We start from the raw sequence: 23982 nt of genomic DNA, 5'->3' as shown, positions 1-23982 counted from the left end.
AGCTGGCAGAAGGCAGCTTTACTTTTGCAGATTATTTTTTATTTGCTTCTTCCACATATTGTATATCATTTCCCTTGGCTTCTTATCGTCCCAGCGATAATAAGAGACAGAAGAAGGATAGGGTTGCTTTAACACGATATATATATGCATCGCAAACCTCTGTTTGAAACTATATGGAACGAAATGCTCGACTCAAATGCCTTAATGGCCATCACTGTTTTTGTCGGTGCTGTCTCATTTTATATGTTTCTGACGAGAAACGACCATCAGGACCGACGACGTGAGTCACCACCACCAACTCCAAAGAAGCATGGAGCCTCTTTCCTTAGAAGGATTCACCTGGGAGAGTTCAGTGGCCGTACAATCTGTATTTCTTGGGAGACTTTGGTGGAGAAACACGAATGGAGGGATTGCGCTAAGGAAACGCTTCTGGCATTATCATCCAATATGATCGTTTATCTTATGTGTCACATTAGCAATGCTAATGAGAAAGGTAAGGTTCTTTCGATGGTGAAGGATATACCGCAACTCGCACGACATAATATTCTTTTCTGCGAAACGGAAAAGGGGTATGAGGCGTTTAGTCGGCAAATCAAACCGGCTATTCTAGTTACACATGACTCTGCACAGGCGGAATTTTTAAGTCTTGTCTTACCCAACGTTGTTCTGGTGGGTTCCAGTGCAACGGGTTCAGCGATGACGAGCATCTCTTCTTTATCCGAACTGTTGTTCTGATCTCGAGTGCCATAGCTGACTGGTTTCCGTGAAGCGGCCTTCGTCACTGGTTGGTACGTTGACAACGGACTGTCATGTCGAAATTGTCAGATTTCGATTTGCAGAAAAGGGGGTATGGGGCAAGAAGCAATGGGGATTTTACATGAGCACTCAGAAAATCCCTGAACAACCAACTAACCCTTTGCATGCCTGAAAAATGATTCCTGTAGGTTGTGATTACAGGGAGATCATGTCGACTGCTTCCCCACTTCCCCTATCGGTCATGCAAGCTAGCTGCTGATCGCGGTCTGATCGAGGCTACCACTCTATGTATGAGTTCGCTACTGCTGCGATGGAAACTAAGTGAGGTTCGGGGGCAAGGTGTGACCATTTCGGATGATGCAAACCTCGACAAGGTGTAAGTGAAGTTCAGGGCATGGAAACTTGCTCAGCACCAAGGCGATATGCGCTGCAGGTTGCCAACGCACCCTATGTGTATGTGTGGGAACTTGCGGGTATTGGTGAACCAGTTCACTAATACACATCTGATGGTGGCACCTCGCAAAGTATATCCAGGTTGATGGGTATAGTGAACCTGCGTAGTGCGCTATAGGAAAGAACATGAGGGATCCCTGGGTGGCCCCTCTCCAACACATTTGATGCCCCTCTGGAGAATATTTCCCCTAATGTCTCAGCGTCTTAATTCTCTCATTCTAATTCTATTGGTTTCAGATTTCCTTGAAGGTATTCGAGAGCGAATGTCCGATGAGCGAATTCTCCTTGTAACGGGGATTCCCACAAAGCTGTGTCGTGGTGAGGAACTTTACAAGGTATTTGGAAACTACGGTACAATCCAGCAGTTACGAATAGGGAGCGACGCTTCCACGAAAGGGTGTGCTATTGTTGTATATGAGCTGTGCGAGGCCGCATCAGCTGCCCTGGAGGCGTTGCATGACTTTAAGGTGGACAGGGATAGACATCTTAGAGTGTCGGTGTACGATGAGACCAGAGATCGTAGGGCGCTAGAGCGGCGGAAGCGACGACGTGAGATGAAGGCGGAATATAGCCGCAATATTGCCAGTGCTTCTGCGGAGGTCAAGGCCGAGGATTGATGTGACCGCTTCCAAAGGGGGTGGGAGTTTGTTCCGTCGCTAGGGCGGTTATTCTTTTCTCCCTTTTGTTTGTTCCCTATCTCGTTCCTTTCTTACACTCAACTTTTGGTAACTAAATAATCTCCTGCTTGGACTTCAGAGGCATTGGTGAGCACGCTGTTCTCGTTGCTGCTGTGAGTAGATCAATTCGAACCCTTCACTTGGTCTCTTCCGATGTTTGTTGCTTCAAGTGATGGGGTGTGCAACACCGGGGGTTGTTCCTTTCTTGCAATCGTGAATCGACATCGATTGTGCTGTGGTTGTGCGTTCTCGAAAGCTCAGACGGCCCATGTTACTCGCTTTCTCTACCCGTTTGTGTGGTAGACGCCTGCATTCCGCGACAACGCAAAACCACCACCTACCATGGCGACATTGAATGTTAGGTGTCCAACGTGTTTAAACGGTGTAGTATATGCTGAGGAACTGTGGTTGGTTTGTTGCTGTATCGCTCACTGCTGTGAGCAAGATGGTGGGGTTGCACCAAGTACCGTTTTTTTCTGCAAATTATCATGGGTGAGACCACTGCCAGTGCGTAAATGCTCTCTGCTTCCCTTTGAGCTTTCTTCCACGCGCTCATGTGGGTTGTGCACGCAGTTGGACGCCCTATTTTGTGGTGTCATAATTCTTCCACTAAAGGTTGTGATGCACAATGCGATTTGTCAGGAGTTTGGAGTGTATATCACCGCACTATTCTCGGAATTTGAGAGGTCCTCTGTGTTTTTCTCGAGTGAGCACGGGGTCTTCTGTGGAGAGATTTGCGTGAGCGGATGTGTCGTTAGCGTGGGGGCCTAGTGTGGAGGGGGTGAGATGGCAGTTCCCTGGCTATGAATGGTGCCAGTGATACTGTAGGTATATCTGTTTATTCGTCATTTTCGACTCGGCTGCCGTTTTGTCCCCCCCCCTTTGCTGGTGGTTATTCACATCGTTCCTTTTTTTTGCTTCGTCGTGTTTACTGAATCGCTTGTGTGTTGTAAGGAGGGGGACAACTAGAGTGGTGCTTCTTTGCTGTGAAGGTGTATGCCTGTGATTAAGGAGTACATCAATCCCGCTGGGCTACGCTTGGACGGGCGCCGACCAAACGAGCCGCGGCGGCTAGCGTTAGAGTTCGGGAAGATTTCAGGCTGCGACGGCTGCTGTACGGTGGTGAGTGGACTATCGCATGTCTGTGCCACTGTTTACGGTCCCAGGGAAGTTTCCAACCGCTTGGAGGGGAAATATAATGAGGTGACAATAACCTGTGATGTTGTTGTCGCTGCCTTCGCCGGAGAGCGCAGGCGCGAACAGCAGCGGTACTCAAGGCTCTCTGAGGATATTAGCGCATCAGTACTGGATGTTGCTCGCTCTGTTGTGTTGTTATCGCAGTATCCAAACTCACAGATTCACATTTGCATTGAGGTGCTTAAACAGGATGGTAGTGACAAGGCTGCTTGTATCAATGCAGCGTGTTTGGCCCTTATCGATGCAAGCATTGCCATGAAGGATGTTGTGTACACGCAAACAGTGGGGCTGATAGAGGGCTTTGACGTTGTGGACCTCACCACAGAGGAAATACACTCGCAATGCCCCTCTATATGCATAACGGTGCAGGGACACGATCCCACTAACATAGTGTGGATGGAGTCGAATAGCCGTCTCGCGCCGGAAGTAATTACCAGACTTGTAAAAGTGGCGCAGAAAGCCTCGACTGACGTGTTTGAAACCGCGCTTCGGGGTCCGCTGGAGGAGCACGCCGCTACGGTTCTCCGATTGCAAGCGAATTTAGGTAACATCGAGTAACAACATTACGTAACACCACATTCGTACAGTTGCTTAGCTCATAATCTGCAGGAGCCCATATCCGAGGTCATATATTGCCATGTCGCACTCTCCATCTTCAGGAGAGGTGTGGCTGCGTAGCACGCTTTCGGTGTCTCTGTGTTTTCAGGTTCTATGTTGTCTTATTTAAATTTTACCCCCCCCCCCGATCTAATAGCACTCACAGGAAGGAATACCAAAGAATATGCAGGATGACATACCCGTGGATGGTGAGCCGTGTGTGAAGCGATGCCGGCACGAGACCGTTCCCGCCATGACGTTTCCGTACGAGTTGGACGCGTTCCAGAGGGATAGCATAAATGCGCTTGAGAACGGCGACAGTGTTCTTGTGTCTGCCCATACCTCCGCTGGAAAGACGACAGTGGCGCTTTACGCCATCGCCAAAGCAGTGCGGGAGAAAAAGCGAGTTATTTACACTTCACCTATCAAGGCGCTCAGCAATCAGAAGTTCAGAGAATTCACAGACAAGTTTGACTCCGTCGGGCTTATGACGGGCGATACAACCATAAAAGTAGATTCGGACTGCTTAGTCATGACCACAGAGATTCTGCGCAGTATGCTGTACCGCGGAACTGAGATGCTTCGTGAGGTTGGGTGCGTTGTATTCGACGAGGTACACTACATGAGGGACAAGTCACGCGGGGTGGTGTGGGAGGAGACTATAAGTTTGTTGCCCGAGGGCTGCCAGTACGTTTTCCTTTCGGCAACTATTCCAAATGCCAGGGAGTTTGCGGAATGGGTCGAGAGTATTCACCCCGGCACCAAGGTGCATGTAATTCACACTGATTATCGGCCGGTCCCGCTGCATCACTACGTGTACCCATGTGGTGCCGATGGTATATTTCTAATTGTCGACGAGCTCGGAAAATTTCGTGAAGACAATTTCAGGCGTGCTATGGCATCAGTTGGTGCTGGTAATAAAGGTGGTGATGCCAATGGTGCGGAGTCAACAGAGGTTGCGGCCGCTTCGCGTGGGAAGCAAAGGTCAATGCGGAAGTCAACAGAGCCCATTATGGAGATTATCAAGCTCGTGATGAACCGCAACATGTACCCTATTATTGTTTTTTCATTTGCGAAAGCTGAATGTGAGCGTAACGCACTAGCCCTTTCCAAGCTAAATTTTAATAATACGGAAGAGGATGCGCTTGTTACGGAGGTGTTCAACAATGCGATGGAGTGCCTTGCGACTGAGGACAGGAAACTCCCAGCGATTGAACACCTACTGCCGCTGCTGAAACGTGGTGTTGGGATTCATCACTCAGGTTTGTTGCCGATTTTGAAGGAGGTCGTGGAAATACTTTTTCAGGCGGGCCTTGTAAAGGTGCTGTTCTCCACTGAAACTTTTTCGATGGGGCTAAACATGCCCGCCCGCACAGTTGTCTTCACTTCCGTTAAAAAGTTTGATGGGGAGACAAACCGGTACCTCACAGGTGGTGAATACATCCAAATGTCCGGTCGTGCGGGGCGCCGCGGTTTGGATCGTGTGGGCGTTGTTATAGCGATGGTTGACGAAGCAGTGGAGCCGGAGATTCTGAAGCAGGTCACCGGTGGAGGTGCTGACGTGCTAAATAGCAGTTTTCACCTCACGTACAATATGGTGCTCAACTTGCTTCGCGTGGAGGATGTAGACCCAGAGTTTATGATGCGGCGCAGTTTCGCTCAGTTTCAGCGACTACGTAACCGGCCGGCGCTGGAGATGAAGGCAGAAGAGTTGACGAAGGATATCACTTCGATTTGTGTGGAGCACGAGGAAATGTTCCGTCAATACGCCCACTGCCAGGAGCAACTCGAAAAGAAGCGTAAGCAAATTGGCGACTTTCTGAAACAGCCTGTTTTTATCAGAAGATTCACCAATACTGGCCGACTCCTCCGCATTCGACGTTCGACAGACGGAGCCTTGTTTAACTGGGGTATCTGCCGTTCATCTCGAGCAAAAACTTCTAATGCTGACGAGAAGGACCCGTCCTCTTTTTCTGTGGATGCTTTGGTTATTTGCCGCAAGGCTGATCCATCGCAACCGACTCAGCTGGTGCCATGCCACGTCAAGGACCACACTATTAATACGGCGGATTTGTACACCGTAACGTTTGATTTTACCGACATCGAGGCTGTCTCCCGCTTCCGGGTAAATCTCCCAGCCGACCTTGACTCGGCATCAAGCCGTGCAGAGGTGATACAAAGTTTGGAGAAATTATACAAAAACCATGGGGATGATGTCCCGCTACTCACAAGCGAGGAGTTGGGAGTGAAGGACCCGAAGTTTAAAAAGTTATGCGAGCAGTTGGGAAACATAGAGAAGCAGGTACAAAAATGTGAACTTGTGTGCAACCCAACAGAAGCGTTAGAAGCCGATTACGAGTCTTTCAAAAAGCGTGCTAATCTTGAGAGGGAACTGGACGCCATCAAACAGGAGCTTGACCAGGTAACACAGGCTATATTCTCTGATGAGCTTAAGAAGATGATGCGTGTGCTGCGGCGGTTGGATTATATCGACAAGGATAACATTATTTTGCGCAAAGCACGCGTGGCATGTGAGATCACGACGTCGGATGAGAACGAGCTACTTCTCACGGAGTTGCTCTTCAAAGGTGTACTAAACTCTATGGAGACTGAAATGATTGTTGCACTGATGTCTTGTTTGGTGAATGTCCACCGAACTCCCGATGGTTTCTCGCTACCTGAAGAGTTCAGACAACCTTTAAATGACCTTAACGAGATCGTCAACCGCATAGCGACACTGAGCATTGAAAGCGGTATTACACAGGAAAATACAAGTGTTGAAAAGACGATGCCTTCGCTCATGGAAGTTACTTATTTGTGGGCAAAAGGAGCAAAGTTTTCGGACATTGTGACCAAAACTAATGCCTACGAAGGGGATATCGTTCGTATGATGCGTCGCCTTGAGGAGCAGTTGCGTCAGATGGCAGGTGCAGCGCGGTCTCCAGCCATTGGGTGTATGGAGCTGCACGACAAATTCCTGAAGGGTATTCAGCTCATCAAGAGGGATATTGTTTTCGCGTCGTCGCTGTACCTGTAGCCGCACAAAGACCATCGTACCCCCCGTCGTCTTTTTTTAAGTGATGAATTAAAAGGAGCCCATGAATGATTAAAATACACGAAGGCTTCGCCACAAGCTGTGGGCAGCGTAACGGTGGCACTTGTAGGGTTGTTTTTCTTTTGCCGCGGGAGTTTCCGCACTCCTTTCCCCTTCACCGCTTCGTGCGTTTTGCTTTGTTGGTATATTGCTTGTTACAAATGCCTACTTCATTCTTTTCTCTTTTACTTCCTTCCACCGACAGTCTGCACCCTACGGTACGTGGACATCGACAATACTGCCACAAGTCCGATGCTTCAACCCTGCCTGCGTCGCATGAGCAAGTGTAGTTCGCATCCTTTTGTGGATGCAGTGAAGGTACTGATTTCCAGTGGCGCCGGAGGTGACGGTGCCAGTGTCATGTCGCATGAACACGGGAACGAGTTCGCCGGCCCCGGGGGTGGGAATGGCGGGAGGGGTGGGAATGTAATGCTAAAGGGCAGTAAAAAAGTAAATGATCTCTCGCACATCAAGGCTATGGGAACCCAAATCAGTGCTGCACCCGGCAGCGTTGGTTTCGCTCGAACGGCACATGGTAAAAAGGGCAAGGATCTTCTCCTTGAGCTACCCGTTGGTACGACCGTTGTTGATGTCGACACCAACGAGGTTGTGTATGATGTGGACGAGGATGGCGTAGAACTGCTACTTCTTCAAGGTGGTCAGGGTGGGAAGGGGAACGCGGCTTTTGCCAACAAGTGGCACCACTCTCCCACTGAGTCGACTCGCGGCCTCCCCGGAAACACTATGCTCGCACAACTTGAACTTAAATCGCTCGCGGATGTGGGTCTCGTCGGGTACCCAAATGCAGGAAAATCGTCTATTCTTTCAGCCATAAGTAGCAGCAAACCTACGATTGCACCGTATGCATTCACTACGAAGAGGCCATACGTTGGTTTTATTTATGACCTTTACGGTAATACATGTAGGGTGGCGGACTTACCTGGACTCATTGAAGGTGCCTTTGAAAACCGTGGGCTTGGGCATAGGTTTCTGCGTCACGCTGAGCGGACACAATCATTAGCGTACGTTATAGATATGGCTGAGTCGTACAATCCTTCGTCCTCCACAAAACCTCTAGAACCGTGGGAGGCTGTGGAGACTCTGCGCAGGGAATTAGAGTATTACCTACCGGGGTTAAGTAGCAGAGCGATGATGATTTTCGCTAACAAGATGGATATGTATAAGGACACCAAGGGAAACTTTTTAAAGGAGAAGGCTGAGGAACTGCAGAGAAGAGTCCAGCTTCCCGTTTTCCCCGTGTCCGCAGCATTGGGTATTGCACTGGGCGCTGAACATCCACAGGCTGGATTCAAGTGTGCGGTAGAACTCATGTGCAAGGTAGTGTTCCAGAAGAAACAACGCTGTAAAGATATGCGTGAAGCTCAACGGAGATTGGAGACTTTCACATTGGACAAAACTTTTTGTGACAAGAACATTGGTGTTTTCATTCCCTCCGGGGATACTGAACAGAGGAAAGGTGACACTTCCCTAGTGGATCAACAATTCGAACCCTGTGGATTCAGTGGGTTGGGCGAGGAATTCAGCGCCTATCAGCAGGCAACTGCAGCCCGCGGGAGGCTGCACGATTTTCGGGATTTGACAATGAAAGGGAGGTATTGGTCACTAACACGGCGAAATGGAGAGCGTGTCACCAGTGAGAAGTGGCAGTGATTTAAAGAGAAAGTTGGTCACGGTCTTGTGTTTTCTTTCGTTCCAGCCGCATGCTTGGTGGGTGAACCTAGAGGAAAACTTTCCAACGACAAATATCGTTCTTGTTTCCACTTCCTTCCAGCGAAACGCTCATGATATGTTAGTTGGGCGAAAGTCTGTACATAAACATCTGTGTGTGACATGCATGTGGAAAATTTTTTCTTCGTTTCTTCACACGTGCATTTGCGTATCCACGTCTGCATAGTCGTCTATTGAGTTGAACATTGGACACGTGGGGCGGCAGCTCAAGCTCAATATATAATTTTTAGTTTTAATCTGGGAGGCGCCGGGTACCAAACAATAGCGGTCGCGGCGAAGATTCGCATACAGACGCGAGGGTGGGAAGGAGGAGGGTGAGCGAGCTCGGGCGGCGCCGAACATCTGCGTTAGAGCAATGAGCAAGAACGAGCGAGATACTTCTTTTAACAAGAATGGCTGTCTTGTTTTTGTATCCCGTCTGTGGGATCTTGACAAGCTTGGAATGTTTCATCACCCAGTTAGTGCCGAAGAACTGCCGGACTACCACACTGTGATAAAGCGTCCTGTTGACCTCTCTTCCATACGCGATGGGATTGAAAAGGGCACTTATGCAACTGACGTGGACGTACAGAACGACGTCGCTCGCATGATTACGAACGCTTTGGAGTACAATGCGAAGGGCAGCACGTGGTATCAGGAGGCAATGTCATTTCGTAAAACTTACCTTGACCTTGCACGGCAGTCGGGACTCGTTGTGGACGACGACGAGGCTTACATCCCATCCCGCAGCTTTAAGGACGACGAATCAACACTGCGTCGTGCAGAAAAACGGAACAAGGAGGACCTCGACGAAGTCCTCCGCGGCCTCGAGGCGGAGAAAGATGTGCCTCTGGAGGAGCTTAGAGCGAAGTACCGCCGCGTGGAGAACATCACCGAAGCCCGCGGAGCTGACGATGTAGACAGCAGCGAGCAAGGGGAGGACGAGGAAAGTGATGAAGAGGGAAGTGATGAGGAGGACGATGATGAGGAAGACTCATGCGCCTCAGAGGAGGTTGAGGAAAGTGAGGGCAGCGATTACGACAGCTCGTAGAGGTTTTTCGAGCGTGTGAAGGGGGGGCACGCATTAAGGCGTTTATGCCATGTGTATTTAACGGCACGGCCTACTGGTATCGACCACGAGTCCTTTGATTCCTGATCCACCTCAAACTTAACGCTCCTCCTTTCTCGCCATCAGTGTTGTTTGGGCCGCGTAATGGGTTGTCGGGGGTGCATTCTTCTCGGAGGACAAACGGATAGCTTGTTTCGCCACGCGTTGCCTCGGTGTAGCAACGGTGCAATTTAATTACCCCCATATCTCTGCATGTACAGAGGAGGTTAGCGCTCCGCTGGGCCACGGCTGAGGCTCTTTCCTCATCACGTCGTTTGATAGGCTGAGCGGCGTGGCCGCTGGATGTTCTTCTGACTGAGAATCAACTCTGTCCGTACACCTGCGTTTTGCCGTGCTTTGTCTTCTTGGCGTGGAGCGGACCTGTGCGCCTTGTTTTTTTTTGGGTGAGGTTTTCTGTGCCAGCATACACCGCTTCGTGTTACTGGTTTCGGCCACTGTGACAGTCGAGAAATCAGTGAGATCACCAGCACCCGGAATACACACCAATTATTCTCATTTTTATTGTTAGAACGGCTTCCTTCCATTCATATGTGTCAATAACAAACTGTCCTTTTCCCGCGACGGTAATCACTCTGTTGGCGGATGCCAGTGTGAAGGAGGATCGAGGACAGCGAGTGGAAGGGAAAGTCTTTAGCATGCACTACATAGAATCCCTGTTTTCATTAACTAATCTCCCCTCTTTCGCAGCACTGCAGCACATGGCGCAATGAGGAAGGATGTGGCAAAGTGTGTGCCTGAGGTCATGGTTGTTTCTTTTCTGTGCAGAGGTAGGTTATGCCTGGCTTTGCGTGTACCGATGCGCTGCGTTCGTCATGGTGACGGGAGAGCACTTGTACTAACCATTTAAATCCCACCTAGTAGCATGTTCGTTTTTTTTTTCCACGCGCGGTAACCCCCTGCCACGTGGTTCTGACTTATTTCCTTTTGTGCTCAGCACCGATGAGTGTTGTTGCGTGACTTGATACCGTGGTAGGGGTCACCGCCTCAGTTGTTGGTTGCCGAAGAGGACCGTCGTTCGCTTTATCATTGAGAAACAATACAAAAGCGGGTAAAAGCGATGTAAGCTTGTGTTATCATACTAAGTTCTCGTTGAGTGCTTGAATCGACTATTCGTTGCTGCTACGCGGATTAATTTCTTGTTATGACCTGTAACACGGACCGTTCGTTTTGCTTCCGTAGCCTCCGGCCGGGATCTCGGAGGCGGACAGGTACTTTTTCGGTGATTTCTTCTCCTTCACCCTTCATTTTTCTCCTCTCTTTCTTTCTTTCCGTCTCCACAAACCAAACGGCAGAGGTTGCGCTAGCCACGAAAAAAGGTCCAGAAAGGGAGCGGAGAAGTTACTTTTTATTTATTTCGCTGAGGGTATCGTATAAACTACAAAGCCACATTACAGTAACGAGTATGTTTACTCGCATTGGTCGTGTCTGCCTTCCCACGAAGGCTGCGCTGACGCAGTGCCGCTACCTCAACATTCACGAGTACCAATCAAAGGCCCTGCTGAAGGAGGGTGGATGCAAGACGGAGTTTGGTGTTGCGTGCTCCAGTATTGAGGAAGTGGAGGCGGCACTCGGGAAGATCAAAGGAGATAAGAAAGTCGTCAAGTCACAGATTCTCGCAGGAGGTCGCGGCATGGGTACCTTCGTTGACGGTTTCAAGGGTGGTGTGCATGTGTGCAAGGATGCGGCGGAGGCGCTCGCATGCGCTCGCCGTATGCTGAATAATACTCTTGTAACGAAGCAGACTGGACCGAAGGGACAGAAGGTGAGCAGGCTCTACGTCACTGAGGCGATTTCTGGAATTAAGCGTGAATTGTATCTGGCACTGCTCCTCGACCGCAAAACCGCCTCACCTGTCTTCATTGGCAGTGCAGAGGGAGGTATGGGCATTGAGGAGCTTGCACAGAAACAGCCGGATAAGATCAAGAAGATGCGCATTAACGTCCAAGAGGGAATTAACCACGACAACTGCCTTACCTTCGCACACGAACTGGGCTTCACGGGACGCGCCGCTGAAAATGCTGCCGAGCAAATAAAGGCACTGTATAACGTTGGCAAGTCAAAGGATTGCACGATGGTGGAGATTAACCCCCTAGTGGAGCTGGAAAATGGCGATGTGATGTGCATTGATGCTAAGTTGTCGTTTGATGATAACGCAGAGTTCCGCCAGCATGACATCTTTGCCCTCGCTGACGCCACGCAGATCGACCCCAAAGAGGTGGTAGCCAAAAAGTATGACTTAAACTACATCGCCCTCGACGGCAACGTTGGTTGCCTCGTAAACGGTGCTGGCCTTGCCATGGCCACAATGGACCTCATCTCCCACGGTGGCGGCAAGCCTGCAAACTTCCTTGATGTCGGTGGGAGCGCGACAAAAGAGCAGATTGTCGCAGCGTTTGAAATTATTACTGGTGACGAGGCGGTTCGCAGCATCCTCGTGAACATCTTCGGTGGCATCATGCGCTGCGACACCATTGCCGAGGGTATCGTTGCGGCGTCTCGAATGCTGAAGTCAAAGGGGGTGCGGGAGGTGCCTGTTGTTGTGCGACTAAGCGGCAGCAAGGAAGAAGAAGGCAAGCGTATCTTGAAGGAAAGCGGCCTCCCCCTGCATCCCGCACAGAACTTTGAGGAGGCAGCGGCGCTGGCATGCAAACTCGCCGCGTGATGCTGCGGGTGTCACTTGAAAGGAGGCGGTTCTGTTGGTAGCAGAACCTTAACGTCTGCATCCCATTCCATCTCCTCCCTTCACATACGTCACATAGCTAAGCAAATTCAAGCGGTAAAAATGCAGTAACGATACGAAAACAAGATAAAAGAAACAGGAAGAACCCACACACGTGATATATGTATATTTGTTACATATTTTATACTCGTTGTTTGTGCGAAGTACGGAAGTAAGTGGACTGGGCCACAGATAAAGAAGATTCAGAAAGGTTTTTTACCTCGTGCATGTTTAATCCACGGTGGTATAAGCAATGCATGCTGAGCGGGATGAGCGAGAGAAGGGGGTATTTTTTATTTTTATTCTTCATATGCCGCCGGGGTGGGGTGGGAGAGGTAAGGCATTTCAAATTAACTGATGAGCGTATTCAAAGAAAAGATCGAAAGGAGTTTGTAAGTCCAGGGGGAGGAGGAAAAGAACGATTGAGTTGGGAGTTTTCTAACGTCTTGCACCGTGTTTTATCGATGAAGCGTGAGTGAGGCGACAAGAAAGGAGGAGGGGAAATGATGTGCAAGTGTGCCCCGAAGGAGGGGGGGGGGAAAGTCAATACGAGTTGCAGTAAACAGCAGATGTGTTGACACAGACCCCCTGCTCACGTATACGTATAAGCGCGTGGGGATGAATCATATGAGACAATAATAAGGATCCTTTCAATTAACAAAATCCCTCCGGGGTAACAGGCGGATGCGAACAATCGTAGGGGCAATTTGTCATCCTCCCTCTCTGTTTCTATGTTTCCGTACGTGCGTGGTGGAGACGGACGGAGGCTGAGGAGACGGAGGAAGCCGGAGACTGGTTGCCAAGTGCCTGACGAAAAATAGGGAAAAAATGTTGAGGGATTTTTTTTTTTAAAAAAGGGGAAGGGCAATTAGCGTAGGAAAATAACGTCGGCGTTTCGTAAAAAAAAGTGTGGAGAATGGCGTCTCGTTACGTGACTTGTTGTGACTTTGCGTTCGTTGTCGCCCTCCGTCCGTTTTGCACGCAGGAAAGGAGAGTGGTGCATTCTGTTTTCCTCGTTCCTATCCTTGATTAGCTTTGGTTTCGCTAACCCTTGCGCTCCTGTGTCATCACCCGAGAAATGCCACACAGGTATCATTACCTTTCCGCTCTCGCTTCTTATCGCCCCCCTTTTTTTAAAAAAAAAAAACACGTTTAGTCGCTGTCCCTTTGCTTCCATAGCTCTCCGTGGTTGTAGGAGTTGGTGGGCGCTTTCCGCACGAGGTGCATTCGGGTAATATTGCCGCGACATTTTTGGTGAAGAAAAAAGGGAGAATAGTAGTGAATAGCAGAACATAGAGGTTCAGTGTGCGTGAGATGACACCGCTTCAAGTATTGTTCATCTTGCTGGGTGTGGCCGTTGTGGCGCAGTGGAACCTCCTTCTGCGCCTTCCGCAAACCGTTGTCGCTGCTGTTTGGTTAGCTGTGATGACAGCAGTGATTTCAGCGTCGTGGTCCACAATGCTTCTTGTGGAGCGGGTCTGCGGTCTTTGCGAAGCTAATGCGCATGGGCAGCTGGTTAACCCAAGTTCTTCCGGTACTCCCTTGCGCAAGACTGTCTTCATGGCCTTGTTTTACCCTCTCTTACTGACATTCAGCGCTGGTGTTTCTGTAACTCTAGCGTGGCGTGACTCTCTACTACTAGGCGGGGTTGCCTCTGGTTGTGTAGCATTTCTGGAGCAACAGTTGGAAATGTGGCCCCGTCGGCGGGACCTGAAGTTTCGCGTGGTGAGTTGCACTTTGTGCGGGTTTGCTCTCTTTTGTACTGCTCTACTGTGGTCTTTCCACGTAACTTCTCCAAGGGAGGAAAGCTCCATGGGGTCGTTAGCGCAATTTGCGGTTATCATGTGGACTGCTGCACTTACCACTGGACTCCTGAAACTATTATTGTTTGCCACTTTGCACGCATGGCACACATCTAACGTTTTGACGGGACGGGCTGGAAGTGTGGACTTCGACCCCATGGAGGAGGTGGGTCTGTCCATCCGTATCTGCTGCTCTTTGATCTTGCTGGTTGTGTCTGGTGAACACCTGCCAAATTTTACCGGAATTTTAGTACATGTTGTGGTACTGGCACCCTTCCTTGATGTCCTGTATGCGGCCTCGATCCTGTTTCGCTTCCGACACGTTGTGGACTCTTTCCCGGAGGTTGGTACTGCGGCGGACTGTGTGATCTGCTTTGATCCTGTCACTGACTCAGCACGTGGACGGCAGCTGCGCTGTGGGCATATTTTCCACAGTCGCTGTCTGCGCAGATGGTTAATGCGGGCAGCACGCTGCCCCACGTGCCGCCAGTATGTTTTTCACCAAGAAAATGCACTGTTTCCCGTTGAACTGTTTTATGACTTTCGAGCTAATATACGCCACCGCGGTGTTGGTGATGAGGATGCGCAGCGGGGGCGGCGGCCGCGGGAGTTGCCATATGCCGGGCGGAGTGTTGGCGTGCAAACACCTGTTTACCAAAGCTTATTCCCTGTCGGCGGTCATGCACCATCCCGCCATGTGGCCATTTCTTCAAGTCCTGCAGTGGAGACCGCTCTGGGCTACGGTGTTACATTTGCCGATGAGGTCGCTTTCACGCCGGGCGGGCCGTCTGTTCGGTCTGCAGCGTCGTCGACTAGGGAGGCGGTGATTGCGTCTGTTCATTCGGATGAGTTCACCGATACGCCTATTGCAGCCGTTCCAGTAGTAGTTAGGCAGAGGGGGGTAACAGCGGCCACACGATACAAAAGTGGTGGCGAATTGAGTGTCGGAGGGGGGTTAGGAGAGAGATCAGCGGTGGAGGCAACAAATATTGATGGGGGCGGCCGTGAGGCTTGTACGGTCGTCTCCACCCGGAGTGGCGGTCGGGGGAGGAAACGGCAGAGGGACTCTAGCTGAAGTGCCTGCGGGTTGGTCATGGTTGGCTTGTGCAGATGCGTTGTGCGCGCGTGCGCGAACGTGTGTTACGGCGTTCGTTATTTTGGTTGTTTTTAAAACAGATACCCCCTTTCCCCAGGTAAGGGGGCGTGTGGGTGTGCTAGCTTCCCTTGCCGGTACTCGGGTAAGATAAACCTTGCACGCTCAAAGGCGCTTCCAACGCACACGTCGCAGTGTTGCTATCGAGAACAGGATGTATACGGAGGCCTTCATTCTTTTCTCTCGTTTCCCAGCCTCCTCTTCCGTATTTTCCTAGTGCCTTTAATTCCATGTACGCTCCGCCTGAGTGACTTTTCATGTTAAATCTCCAAGTTTTTTCATAGTTTGTGTAAATTCGCCTGCGTAGGTGGGGGTATTTGTTCATCTCTCAACGTCTTTTTTCCGGTTTGTAGCTCTGTAGCCTTCGAAGAACTGTATACAAGGGATTCGGTGCACCACTGTAGCTCTCTGTCGCCATGCTTCGCCACTCCAAGCAGGAGCAGCAGATGTGCCGCAAGTTGCCAGGTGTGGATATAGGCTATGTATGTCAGCAACACGAAGGTCGGTGTGTTATATGTGATCTTCAGTTCGACGAAGTGTTGCCAACCATGCGGGAAGTCCGTATCTGTAGTGACTGTGGTTTTGGCCGCGAGGGAGACGAGCGTTGCGTAATGTGTAACGCAAGCAAACCAACAGAAGTGGCTTATTATTGCCAGTACTGCGTTGCCCTGGAGAAGGACCGTGATGGCTGCCCACGTGTGCTGAACCAGTCAAGGCATCAGCGCATAGCGACGGTACGCACACGCTAAGCATTTAGTGCACCCGATTTCCACAAAGAGGGTAGCTGATGGTAAAGTGGTCGTGGTGGCGTGTGTATGCTGCATTTGGGTATGATTTGTCATGTCCCTTTGAGTGTTGTCGTTTATGTACGTTGGTTATTGTCGAAGACGACTGGGTAAGAATAGAGTTGATGTTTACCATCCTATGGCCTACCCAAGAAAGGTTCATCGTGACATCAAGTGCTTCCTCCCCCCATTTTTGCGCATGTTTTTACGATTCTGCGTATCAACTATTCCACCTGGTGTTAGCTTCTCCCCGGCCATATTCTTCCCCCCATCGTTCTCACCCAACCCTTCTCATTTGAACAATAAAATGTTAATTGCACAAGTAAATATATGCTTGTTCCCGGGTTGTCTCTAACGCGACGTGCGGTGACCAGCTCCTGTTGCCGGCCCCTCCACGTTGTTCGAGGCTTCTCGACGACATGTACTCTTTTTGGACTTGAGCAGCTTCAGGATGTGCCGACCTCGACCAGCCGCCGACCAACTGGGCTGCATCGGGGACCAGGAAAGAGACAAACAAGTGAGCGAGAGGCCGCCCAGTACAAATTTATCCGTCGGTGGGAGTTGCAAATGCGTGATGAGTGGGATCAGCTAGAGCCGTTCAAGGGTTTACCGAAGCCAAAACGGCAGTTCGGAAATGAAGCTGCGGAGGTAATATGGCCTTATGCACTACTACTAGAGCGTGTTGTTAAGGTCCATCCTTTCACCAAGTCAATATACGTCTACTATGCACAACGGCAGAGTACCGCTCGAGGGAAACTTGCCGCGGAGATCGCACGGTCCTTCGCACGTGAGTTCCTTATCCCTATTACGTTCCACAACTCGCAGGTGTATACGGAAGCAGAGATGCTGTTGGAATATAGCGAAACCCCATGGGTGGTTTTGCACTCTCTTGATAACGGGCAGAAGCCTCGCATTCTACCCGTAGCTCCAGTTGAGGGAACGCCTGCTCACACTGCCGTGGAACAGCTGCTTGCTGAGGTTGTTCAGGGCTGCGAGGCACTGGGCGCCTCGGTCGCGGACCCTGTGACGGCAACGCGCGTGCTAAACGAAAGGCCGCTGCAAAATCAGTACGTACGTGTTGACTACCAGTGGTTCGGTGATACACCAGATGAACGTGCGAGCCATTTGGTACGCTGGGAATTTGAACCTGAACAGATCGAGCCGAAAATCCGGCACCGTACGAGGCATGTGCTGGATTGGCTGAACTACGACGGTAACCTACCAACGCATCGCGCCGTGCATGTCAATGCTATGAGGGAGAAGGCGCGACAGAAGGCCCCGCGTACAGTAGCGGGCCCACGAACGTTTTACAACTCGGCTGGCTCCCGTGCTAACGCGCGTTCTTCTCGCTTTGGTGGGCAGGCAGCTGTAGGGAAGTAAGATTTCTTTGCAGCGGCGTACGAGTTGTGAGTGCTGTTGAGCCGCCCTGGCATTTTCTGCTTGGACAGTACACGGCGCTCCGTTCGTTCGGGCCATTCCGCTGTTGTGGCGGGTAGCATTTTCTTGTGGAGGGAGGTGGCTGCCTTTTTTTTTTTTCTGTATTCAGACGTTGATGTTTTAGGTGACTCTCACGTGTATGCAGACACTGAACGTGAGCACGATGTTGTGATGTCTACGGGAGCTTGTACTGAAAGCTTTGCGTTTATTACGGCGAGCGCGAGCATTGCGCGTGAAGTGAGTCCACATCTAACTGCGATGTGGCGTCGGCTTCGTGTTGCCAGGCCACTTTGTCGGGGTCTGCATGTGTGTACCCCCTTTTTTTTTCAACTTTGGGGCAGATGCTGAGAGGACCTTAGCTCGGTGAAGACAGAAACAATAGGATTAGGCACAGGGAATCCCTCCTATCGAGTGCTGGTGCTCACGTGCAGTTCCCAACAACGTGGGCGCCGCCCCCCTTGTGTTCTGATAGTGCTCGCCTCTTTCATTTTGTTGTGTCCGTCATTGCGACCAAGGCTCCCTATGCGCCCGCATGCAAACAGGATAACGTCATTTATTACTAACTTTTCCTGTTTCCGCTTTCTCATCGGTCGCCGTAGTGAAGACAGGAGGAAAGAAAATGCTAGGTATTACGCCGCAACCTTGTGGTAGCAATAGTGACAGTGACGGTGACGGTGCCGGCCAGGAACTGCTGATGGCATCACTGGATTACGAGCTGCGAGTAAAAGCGTTGCGCAATGAAGCCTACCGGCAGGCTCTGAGCGAAGTTGCTGGTGAGGTTTACGAATCGGTGTACACAAAGACCTTTTGTGAGGCAATGCGGAAGCACCGAACAGAGTGGGGTATTACACCCCTATAGCCGTTCGAGGGTAGGGCCGGTGGGGAAAAGTGGCAGCGACGGGTACCGGTGGCACTGACCTCTCATAATGGCACCCGATACGCATGCGTTGCGCCATGGAGACGCATCCAGCATTTTGCAGAGCATGTCCTGCTTCAAATGGACGTCAGGCGTAGGTGGTAGCACCAAAGGAGAGGGGATCGTATGACACCTGTACGCTCCACTTTAATGGTACCAGCGGGGGCTGGAACGGCAGTTTGAGGTTACTGTTCTGCTGCTGCTCTCCGGGGGAAGGGGAAAAGGGGGCATTCACTAGTGGGGACGGCTTGTAGAACACCCCCATCCTGCACGTAAACGTCCGAGTGGTGAAGGGAGGAGTAAGAGCAACATTCCGCATAAGGGGCCATTGAATACCTCATTTGGGCGAAAAACAGGGCTGTGGCTCCTCCTTTTGATCTGCTCCACGCCGAGTAATTTTTCTCCTTCTACGCCTGGGACGTCAACCTGCGGCACGCCGTTGCGAGGTCTGGTATGCTGCTCTTGAACCACCAGTAGTATAGCAAATGAACGTGTTTGAAAGTTAATGTGCGTGCTGCTCGTATTTTTCACGAAGGATATAGCGGAGACTGTGCTTGCTGGTGCTCCATTGCAGGTGCTTCTCACCAACCCCCCGGTGCATGTACTGTGCGTCTGCTGTTATCCTCACGTTTCTCTTCCTGTCTAAATTTCCCAAGGATGTGCAAGTAAAGGCGTGTAAAGCTAACTGATGGCAGTTGACTGTTTGGCGGGAGAATGGATGCGCTACGTGAGGGAATGGCTTCAGCAGCACGATTTTTCTAAGAAAAATTCTGGTGTTGGCGGATTAACGTACACAGATTTGCTCAACTTGTTGCAAGACGGGCCGCCAGCACCACCATCGTTGTGTGCTACTTGGGAAAAGAGAGTCTGGAATCTACAGGACGAACCGCTAGCGCTGTATTACCTTCGGTGCTTGGCTTCTTCCTTTGAAAATGTTTATAGTTTTTCGGAATGTGCGTTTCTAATCAGCGCAACCTCCTCTTCGCCCTTTCCCAGGTTGCCGCATGGTTCTGACATCCATGGTGTGCTGCATCGACGTCCCATACGAGTCGTCGCGTTGCGTCTTCTGCCTACTACGACGGACATTGTTCAGCTTGGTTGGCGTGGTACAGATTTTGTGTCATCATCAACTGAGCGACTTCAACCTGCTCTCTGCAGCCGCACACACTTCGTCATACAGCTGCTGGACAGCATGCGGCATTTCTCCGCATGGGCCTATGGTGATGTTGGTACGCAGATGCGCCTGGGGGATGTACTATGCGCCGTTATGTATGCAAGCAGTATGGATGATGGAAGTACTGCTTACGTTATTCACAACACTGAACGATGTAGCGATGTGGAGTGGGTGATGCGGCCAATGCTAGCAACCGCCGAAGTGACTAGGGACCCATTCTCCCTTGTGTCGGCTACGCCACCTCTTACTTTTAAACAGCTTACGAGAGCATTTGCTCCAGAGATTGCGGGTCAAGAATTGTGCAAGTCGATGCTTCTTCTTGTCGCCACACACACGATATATCGTTCACTTCGTTGCCGCAGTCGGCGGCCTCTTCACTTGTTACTACTCGGTCCCTCCCGTTCGGGGAAGTCGGCGCTTTTGCGCGCTTTTCTTCACTTTTTAGGCTCCTGCGCCACACTTGTTGGTGCCCACGTTATGCGCGGAGGGCAGCGATCCACAGTTGCTTCGCAGGCTATCACTGCAGCGTACCCACACGTGCATCAGCAACTTCTTATGGCTGGTGCGGTTTCCGCGGTGGACTCACTCGTCATCGATGAGTTGCCTGCCAACGGCAGCGGTGCTTTCACGAATCATGTGGGAGGCCTCCTATGTGGCCTGTGTCCCATAAACAGTGGAGGCGGCAGCGGTACTGGTGGGGCTGCCACCCTGCGTGGTGGGGTGGTCCGTACCCGTGCTCAGATTACCGCTGCTTCCAATGATGACAACCTCGGCATCGCGGCTATCGTACCGCAGTTTACTCTTGTGGCTCGCACCACCGCCAACTTGCTGTTACAGAACGCTGCGTTAGTCGGCGATGAGGTTATTGCTGCTTCCGTGGCCCGCTCGCAGTCGAAGTCGGCACCTCGGTCTCGCTCTACCTCATTAGGTAGCAGCAGGGTCTCGATGTGCCACGGACCGTTAAGCAGCGCAACACTTCACATCATTGTGAAGGAGGCGCCGTGTGCCGCATCCTTGGAGGCGGCCATTCCTGTTAACGAATTCACAGCGTTTTACCTTAGCCGTCTTTCCGAGCGGTGCCAATACGGGGTCACCGAATGCGAAAAGACCTTCGGCTCACATTTGGTAGTGCTATGGGAGTTAAACATTGCACGGCTCATACTCAACGGGATTTGCAATGTTGAGGCTGAAGCTCAGAGCGGCGATTGTCGTCGTGCCTGTGTCGCTGGATGGAACGAAACCCTTGCGGAGGAGGTCTGGTTGTGTTACAAACATCACCTGTGGACTGCGGATACGGCTGCTTCAGCTTCGTCCACGACTCTCCAGTCAGCCGTGTCCGTTGCCACGACCTCAGCTGGTTTGAGCTCACTAGATCACTTCGTATCGGAAGGACCGGTCTATGGTCCCGCATCACGTTCCGCTGCTGGTGCACACAAGCGAAAAAGGGTAGGAAAAAAGGCCGCTTGCCTTGTGCTGTTGCGCCAGATGTTGGCTGAACAGCGGGCGTGTAATGGCTCAGCAGTGCCTGAAGAGGTTGTGAGGTGTCTTTTTGAGCGAATGGGTGGAGAACATCATATTGGAATGTGTTTAAGTTCGGTGATTCAGCAGCTTCTGGATGCCGGCCTTATAATAAGGAGGTTAAACGCTTATGCTGTCGTCGCTGAAGTTTGACCTACTCGTTGACACTGGTGGCATGATGGGGGGGGGAAGCTTACGTCTCATTACGTTTACGTACACGCATGCGTGTTTCAGGAATTTGTGTTCTTCTTTTATTTAAATACCATTCGTTTTGATCTTACTTCGATCCGGAGATTCCTTTTACATTTCAATGAAAACAAGACAAAACTGGGAGACATTGTTTCCTTTGTTTTTCATCGTGCTGCGTGCAACGCCTTTTCGTTTCCGCTGCCAGACATGGACATGCAGGTTTACGGGAGTTATTTTACCTTTCTTCTATTTTACATCGTTTTTTGTCACTGTTTTGGATGTTTACTTGGGGTTGATCGTCGTCCCCCCTCCATACTGGTGCTTCTGCTCGTGGCACTTTTGTGCCCACAAACATTCCCTCCGCTTTATTCTCCAACCACTCTGTCCCGTGAGTACGATTGTTGCGCTTCAGTTGTGCCCCACTACTTTTGAATGCATTTCATTAACTTGCTCGAAGTTTTTGCACCAGCAGTAAGGACGGGTCCAATGGAGGGCAATGGCAGCTCTCCTTGTTTCACACAGTTTACAGATGCCGAAGAAGAGGAGACCTCTTTTCTAGTTAAGGGCCCAAAGCAAGAAGACCCCGCTTCATTGGGGCCAGAGAAGCCTGTGGCCTTAACGTTTAGAAATATCACATACACTGTCCAAGGTGACAAAGGGAGGCCAAAAGAAATTTTACGCGGTATCTCGGGCTATGTGAGAGGTGGTGAGTTGCTTGCCTTGCTCGGTCCGTCTGGTGCCGGTAAGTCGACGCTTCTTGACATAATGGCGCAAAGACAAAAGAGTGGGACTATAGGTGGTGAGGTGCTGTTGCAGGGGCACCCAATTCACCTGGGATCGTTTCGCCGCATCAGTGCGTACGTACAGCAGGAAGACCTGCTTTGGCCTTATTTGACTGTGAAAGAAAGCATTTCATACGCCGCCCAGCTGCGCACTCCGCCGTCGTTCACACGCAGTGTGCTGGAAACACACATTCAGCGTGTCATGCGACTTCTGGGCATCGATCACGTACAGAACTCACGAATTGGGTCGCAGATGGTCCGTGGAATCAGCGGGGGAGAAAAGAAGCGCTGCGCGATCGCCATGGAGCTGGTGTCCCAGCCATCCATTTTATTCCTTGACGAACCAACCACAGGCCTTGACACCTTTACTGCCCAACATCTCCTTACTGTCCTTAAGGAGATAGCAGCTGGTGGTGTTGCTGTTGTCTTTTCAATTCATCAGCCACGCAAAAGCATATTCCAGCTGTTTGACAAGTTGCTGCTGTTAACCGGGTCAGGTGAGCAGGCGTACTTCGGGCCCGCGAGTGCAGTCATGCGATTCCTCGAGGGTGTAGGCGTCGCGCCGCCGCAGCTGGACAATCCAGCAGATGTTTTACTGGACGCTGTGGCTCTGCCACCAAGTGAGGAGTTTTTTAAAAGTGGTGTAGGTCAAAACTGTGCTTTAGCCATGTCACGAACGTGCTCCGGCATTGTCACCGCCTTCCACACTTCACTGCTCGCCGTGGTGGAGCGTGAGATTGGTGCCATCAACGAAAGGTGCAGTTATGGATATGATGGTCTTCCAGGGGGAGACCCGTCACCATATTACCGTGGCATCACGAAACAAATCTATGTCGTGGCGTGGCGTGCGGTGTTAAGCAAACTACGGGATTCCAGCGCGGCGGTGGCCCGTATCGTTGCAGCGGCATTTTTCGGGACAGTGATCGGCTCTGTGTACTTTCAGTTGGGTAACGATCAGCTGTCTATTCGGAATCGAATGGGCTCGCTATTTTTTGTAACCATGAATACAGCGCTTTCGTGCCTAGCAACCCTTAATCTTTTCATCGAGGAGCGTGCTATTTTCGTGAGAGAGCATCGTGCCGGGATGTATTGTGTGCTTGCGTACTACATAGGGAAGATTGTTCAGGACGTGCCGATAACCGTTGTGACAAACCTCCTGTTCGACATTATAGTGTACTTCACGATGGGTCTGCAACAGGGTGTGGGTAAGTTCCTCCTCTTTTCCTGTACGTGCACATTTGTTGTGCTGAACAGCTACTTTCTTTGTTTATTCCTCTCGAGCTTGTCGAGAAACATACAAGTGGCGAACATTGTGGCACCGTTGGTGCTTGTGCTTTTGCTTCTACCCTCGGGGGGTGTCTTGATGGGCACTCAGAGCCTTCCATTCTTTTGGCGTTGGCTCAAATATGTTTCGTTTGTGCGCTACGGCCTAGCGGGGCTTGTGGTGAACGAATTTGATGGTTTGAAGTTCGTGTGTGAGCCGAAGGTGCCCTTCTGCTTTCCGGATGGCGCGACGTATGCAAGGTTGCAGGGGTATTTTCCGGAAGAACTCCCGGAATACATCGTCGCGTGCGCAGCAAGTGTTGCGGTTTACATGGTGTTGGCATTCTTCGCTTTGTTGGCGCGTGCGAAGTATCTTCAGTGAGGAAACTTCCAACGTTTTTTTTCCAACGTGCTTGTGTACTATGGTTTGCCGCGGTATCCGCGGCAAACATCATTGTATGGTCTGCTATGTGAGGAGGCAATTGCTTCCATGTTGCACCTTCTTTGGTAAGGTTATCGCTATTGTTCTTCGTGGCTGCTCGTCTCTTCGTAGACGTCCGAAGTAGTGGGGTTCCAGAGCATAACATGCACCGTTTTCCACTTTCTCACTTTA

General features: G+C 50.8%; 12 protein-coding genes across 12 annotated transcripts; all 12 read left to right on the top strand.

The window, feature by feature from the left end:
- Nucleotides 1–144: 144 nt before the first annotated feature.
- Tb10.6k15.3180 (hypothetical protein, conserved) lies at nt 145–735 on the top strand (the record flags this gene model as incomplete). The annotated part of the gene is made up of 1 exon (XM_817889.1): nt 145–735. One exon carries the CDS (start codon nt 145–147, stop codon nt 733–735), a length of 591 nt encoding a protein of 196 aa, XP_822982.1.
- Nucleotides 736–1472: 737 nt separating this feature from the next.
- Tb10.6k15.3190 (uncharacterized protein) lies at nt 1473–1826 on the top strand (the record flags this gene model as incomplete). The annotated part of the gene is made up of 1 exon (XM_817888.1): nt 1473–1826. One exon carries the CDS (start codon nt 1473–1475, stop codon nt 1824–1826), a length of 354 nt encoding a protein of 117 aa, XP_822981.1.
- A 1056-nt stretch (nt 1827–2882) lies between these two features.
- On the top strand, nt 2883–3641 carry Tb10.6k15.3210 (exosome complex exonuclease RRP41A; the record flags this gene model as incomplete). The annotated part of the gene is made up of 1 exon (XM_817887.1): nt 2883–3641. The coding sequence occupies one exon, from the start codon at nt 2883–2885 to the stop codon at nt 3639–3641; it is 759 nt and encodes a 252-aa protein (XP_822980.1).
- Nucleotides 3642–3864: 223 nt separating this feature from the next.
- Nucleotides 3865–6717, top strand: Tb10.6k15.3220 (ATP-dependent DEAD/H RNA helicase, putative; the record flags this gene model as incomplete). Its single annotated transcript, XM_817886.1, has 1 exon — nt 3865–6717. The coding sequence occupies one exon, from the start codon at nt 3865–3867 to the stop codon at nt 6715–6717; it is 2853 nt and encodes a 950-aa protein (XP_822979.1).
- A 309-nt stretch (nt 6718–7026) lies between these two features.
- Tb10.6k15.3230 (GTP-binding protein, putative) lies at nt 7027–8445 on the top strand (the record flags this gene model as incomplete). Its single annotated transcript, XM_817885.1, has 1 exon — nt 7027–8445. One exon carries the CDS (start codon nt 7027–7029, stop codon nt 8443–8445), a length of 1419 nt encoding a protein of 472 aa, XP_822978.1.
- Nucleotides 8446–8878: 433 nt separating this feature from the next.
- Tb10.6k15.3240 (hypothetical protein, conserved) lies at nt 8879–9553 on the top strand (the record flags this gene model as incomplete). The annotated part of the gene is made up of 1 exon (XM_817884.1): nt 8879–9553. One exon carries the CDS (start codon nt 8879–8881, stop codon nt 9551–9553), a length of 675 nt encoding a protein of 224 aa, XP_822977.1.
- A 1219-nt stretch (nt 9554–10772) lies between these two features.
- On the top strand, nt 10773–12293 carry Tb10.6k15.3250 (succinyl-CoA ligase [GDP-forming] beta-chain, putative; the record flags this gene model as incomplete). Its single annotated transcript, XM_817883.1, has 1 exon — nt 10773–12293. One exon carries the CDS (start codon nt 10773–10775, stop codon nt 12291–12293), a length of 1521 nt encoding a protein of 506 aa, XP_822976.1.
- A 1371-nt stretch (nt 12294–13664) lies between these two features.
- Tb10.6k15.3270 (hypothetical protein, conserved) lies at nt 13665–15227 on the top strand (the record flags this gene model as incomplete). Its single annotated transcript, XM_817882.1, has 1 exon — nt 13665–15227. One exon carries the CDS (start codon nt 13665–13667, stop codon nt 15225–15227), a length of 1563 nt encoding a protein of 520 aa, XP_822975.1.
- A 494-nt stretch (nt 15228–15721) lies between these two features.
- Nucleotides 15722–16054, top strand: Tb10.6k15.3280 (hypothetical protein, conserved; the record flags this gene model as incomplete). The annotated part of the gene is made up of 1 exon (XM_817881.1): nt 15722–16054. The coding sequence occupies one exon, from the start codon at nt 15722–15724 to the stop codon at nt 16052–16054; it is 333 nt and encodes a 110-aa protein (XP_822974.1).
- A 366-nt stretch (nt 16055–16420) lies between these two features.
- Tb10.6k15.3290 (hypothetical protein, conserved) lies at nt 16421–17470 on the top strand (the record flags this gene model as incomplete). The annotated part of the gene is made up of 1 exon (XM_817880.1): nt 16421–17470. The coding sequence occupies one exon, from the start codon at nt 16421–16423 to the stop codon at nt 17468–17470; it is 1050 nt and encodes a 349-aa protein (XP_822973.1).
- A 1661-nt stretch (nt 17471–19131) lies between these two features.
- On the top strand, nt 19132–21288 carry Tb10.6k15.3300 (hypothetical protein, conserved; the record flags this gene model as incomplete). The annotated part of the gene is made up of 1 exon (XM_817879.1): nt 19132–21288. One exon carries the CDS (start codon nt 19132–19134, stop codon nt 21286–21288), a length of 2157 nt encoding a protein of 718 aa, XP_822972.1.
- Nucleotides 21289–21810: 522 nt separating this feature from the next.
- On the top strand, nt 21811–23751 carry Tb10.6k15.3320 (uncharacterized protein; the record flags this gene model as incomplete). Its single annotated transcript, XM_817878.1, has 1 exon — nt 21811–23751. One exon carries the CDS (start codon nt 21811–21813, stop codon nt 23749–23751), a length of 1941 nt encoding a protein of 646 aa, XP_822971.1.
- Between the last annotated feature and the right edge of the window lie 231 nt (nt 23752–23982).

This window comes from Trypanosoma brucei, chromosome 10, assembly GCF_000002445.2.
Source record: "Trypanosoma brucei brucei TREU927 chromosome 10, whole genome shotgun sequence".
NCBI classification, from domain to species: domain Eukaryota; phylum Euglenozoa; class Kinetoplastea; order Trypanosomatida; family Trypanosomatidae; genus Trypanosoma; species Trypanosoma brucei.
This window is presented reverse-complemented; position numbering and strand designations above follow the sequence as displayed.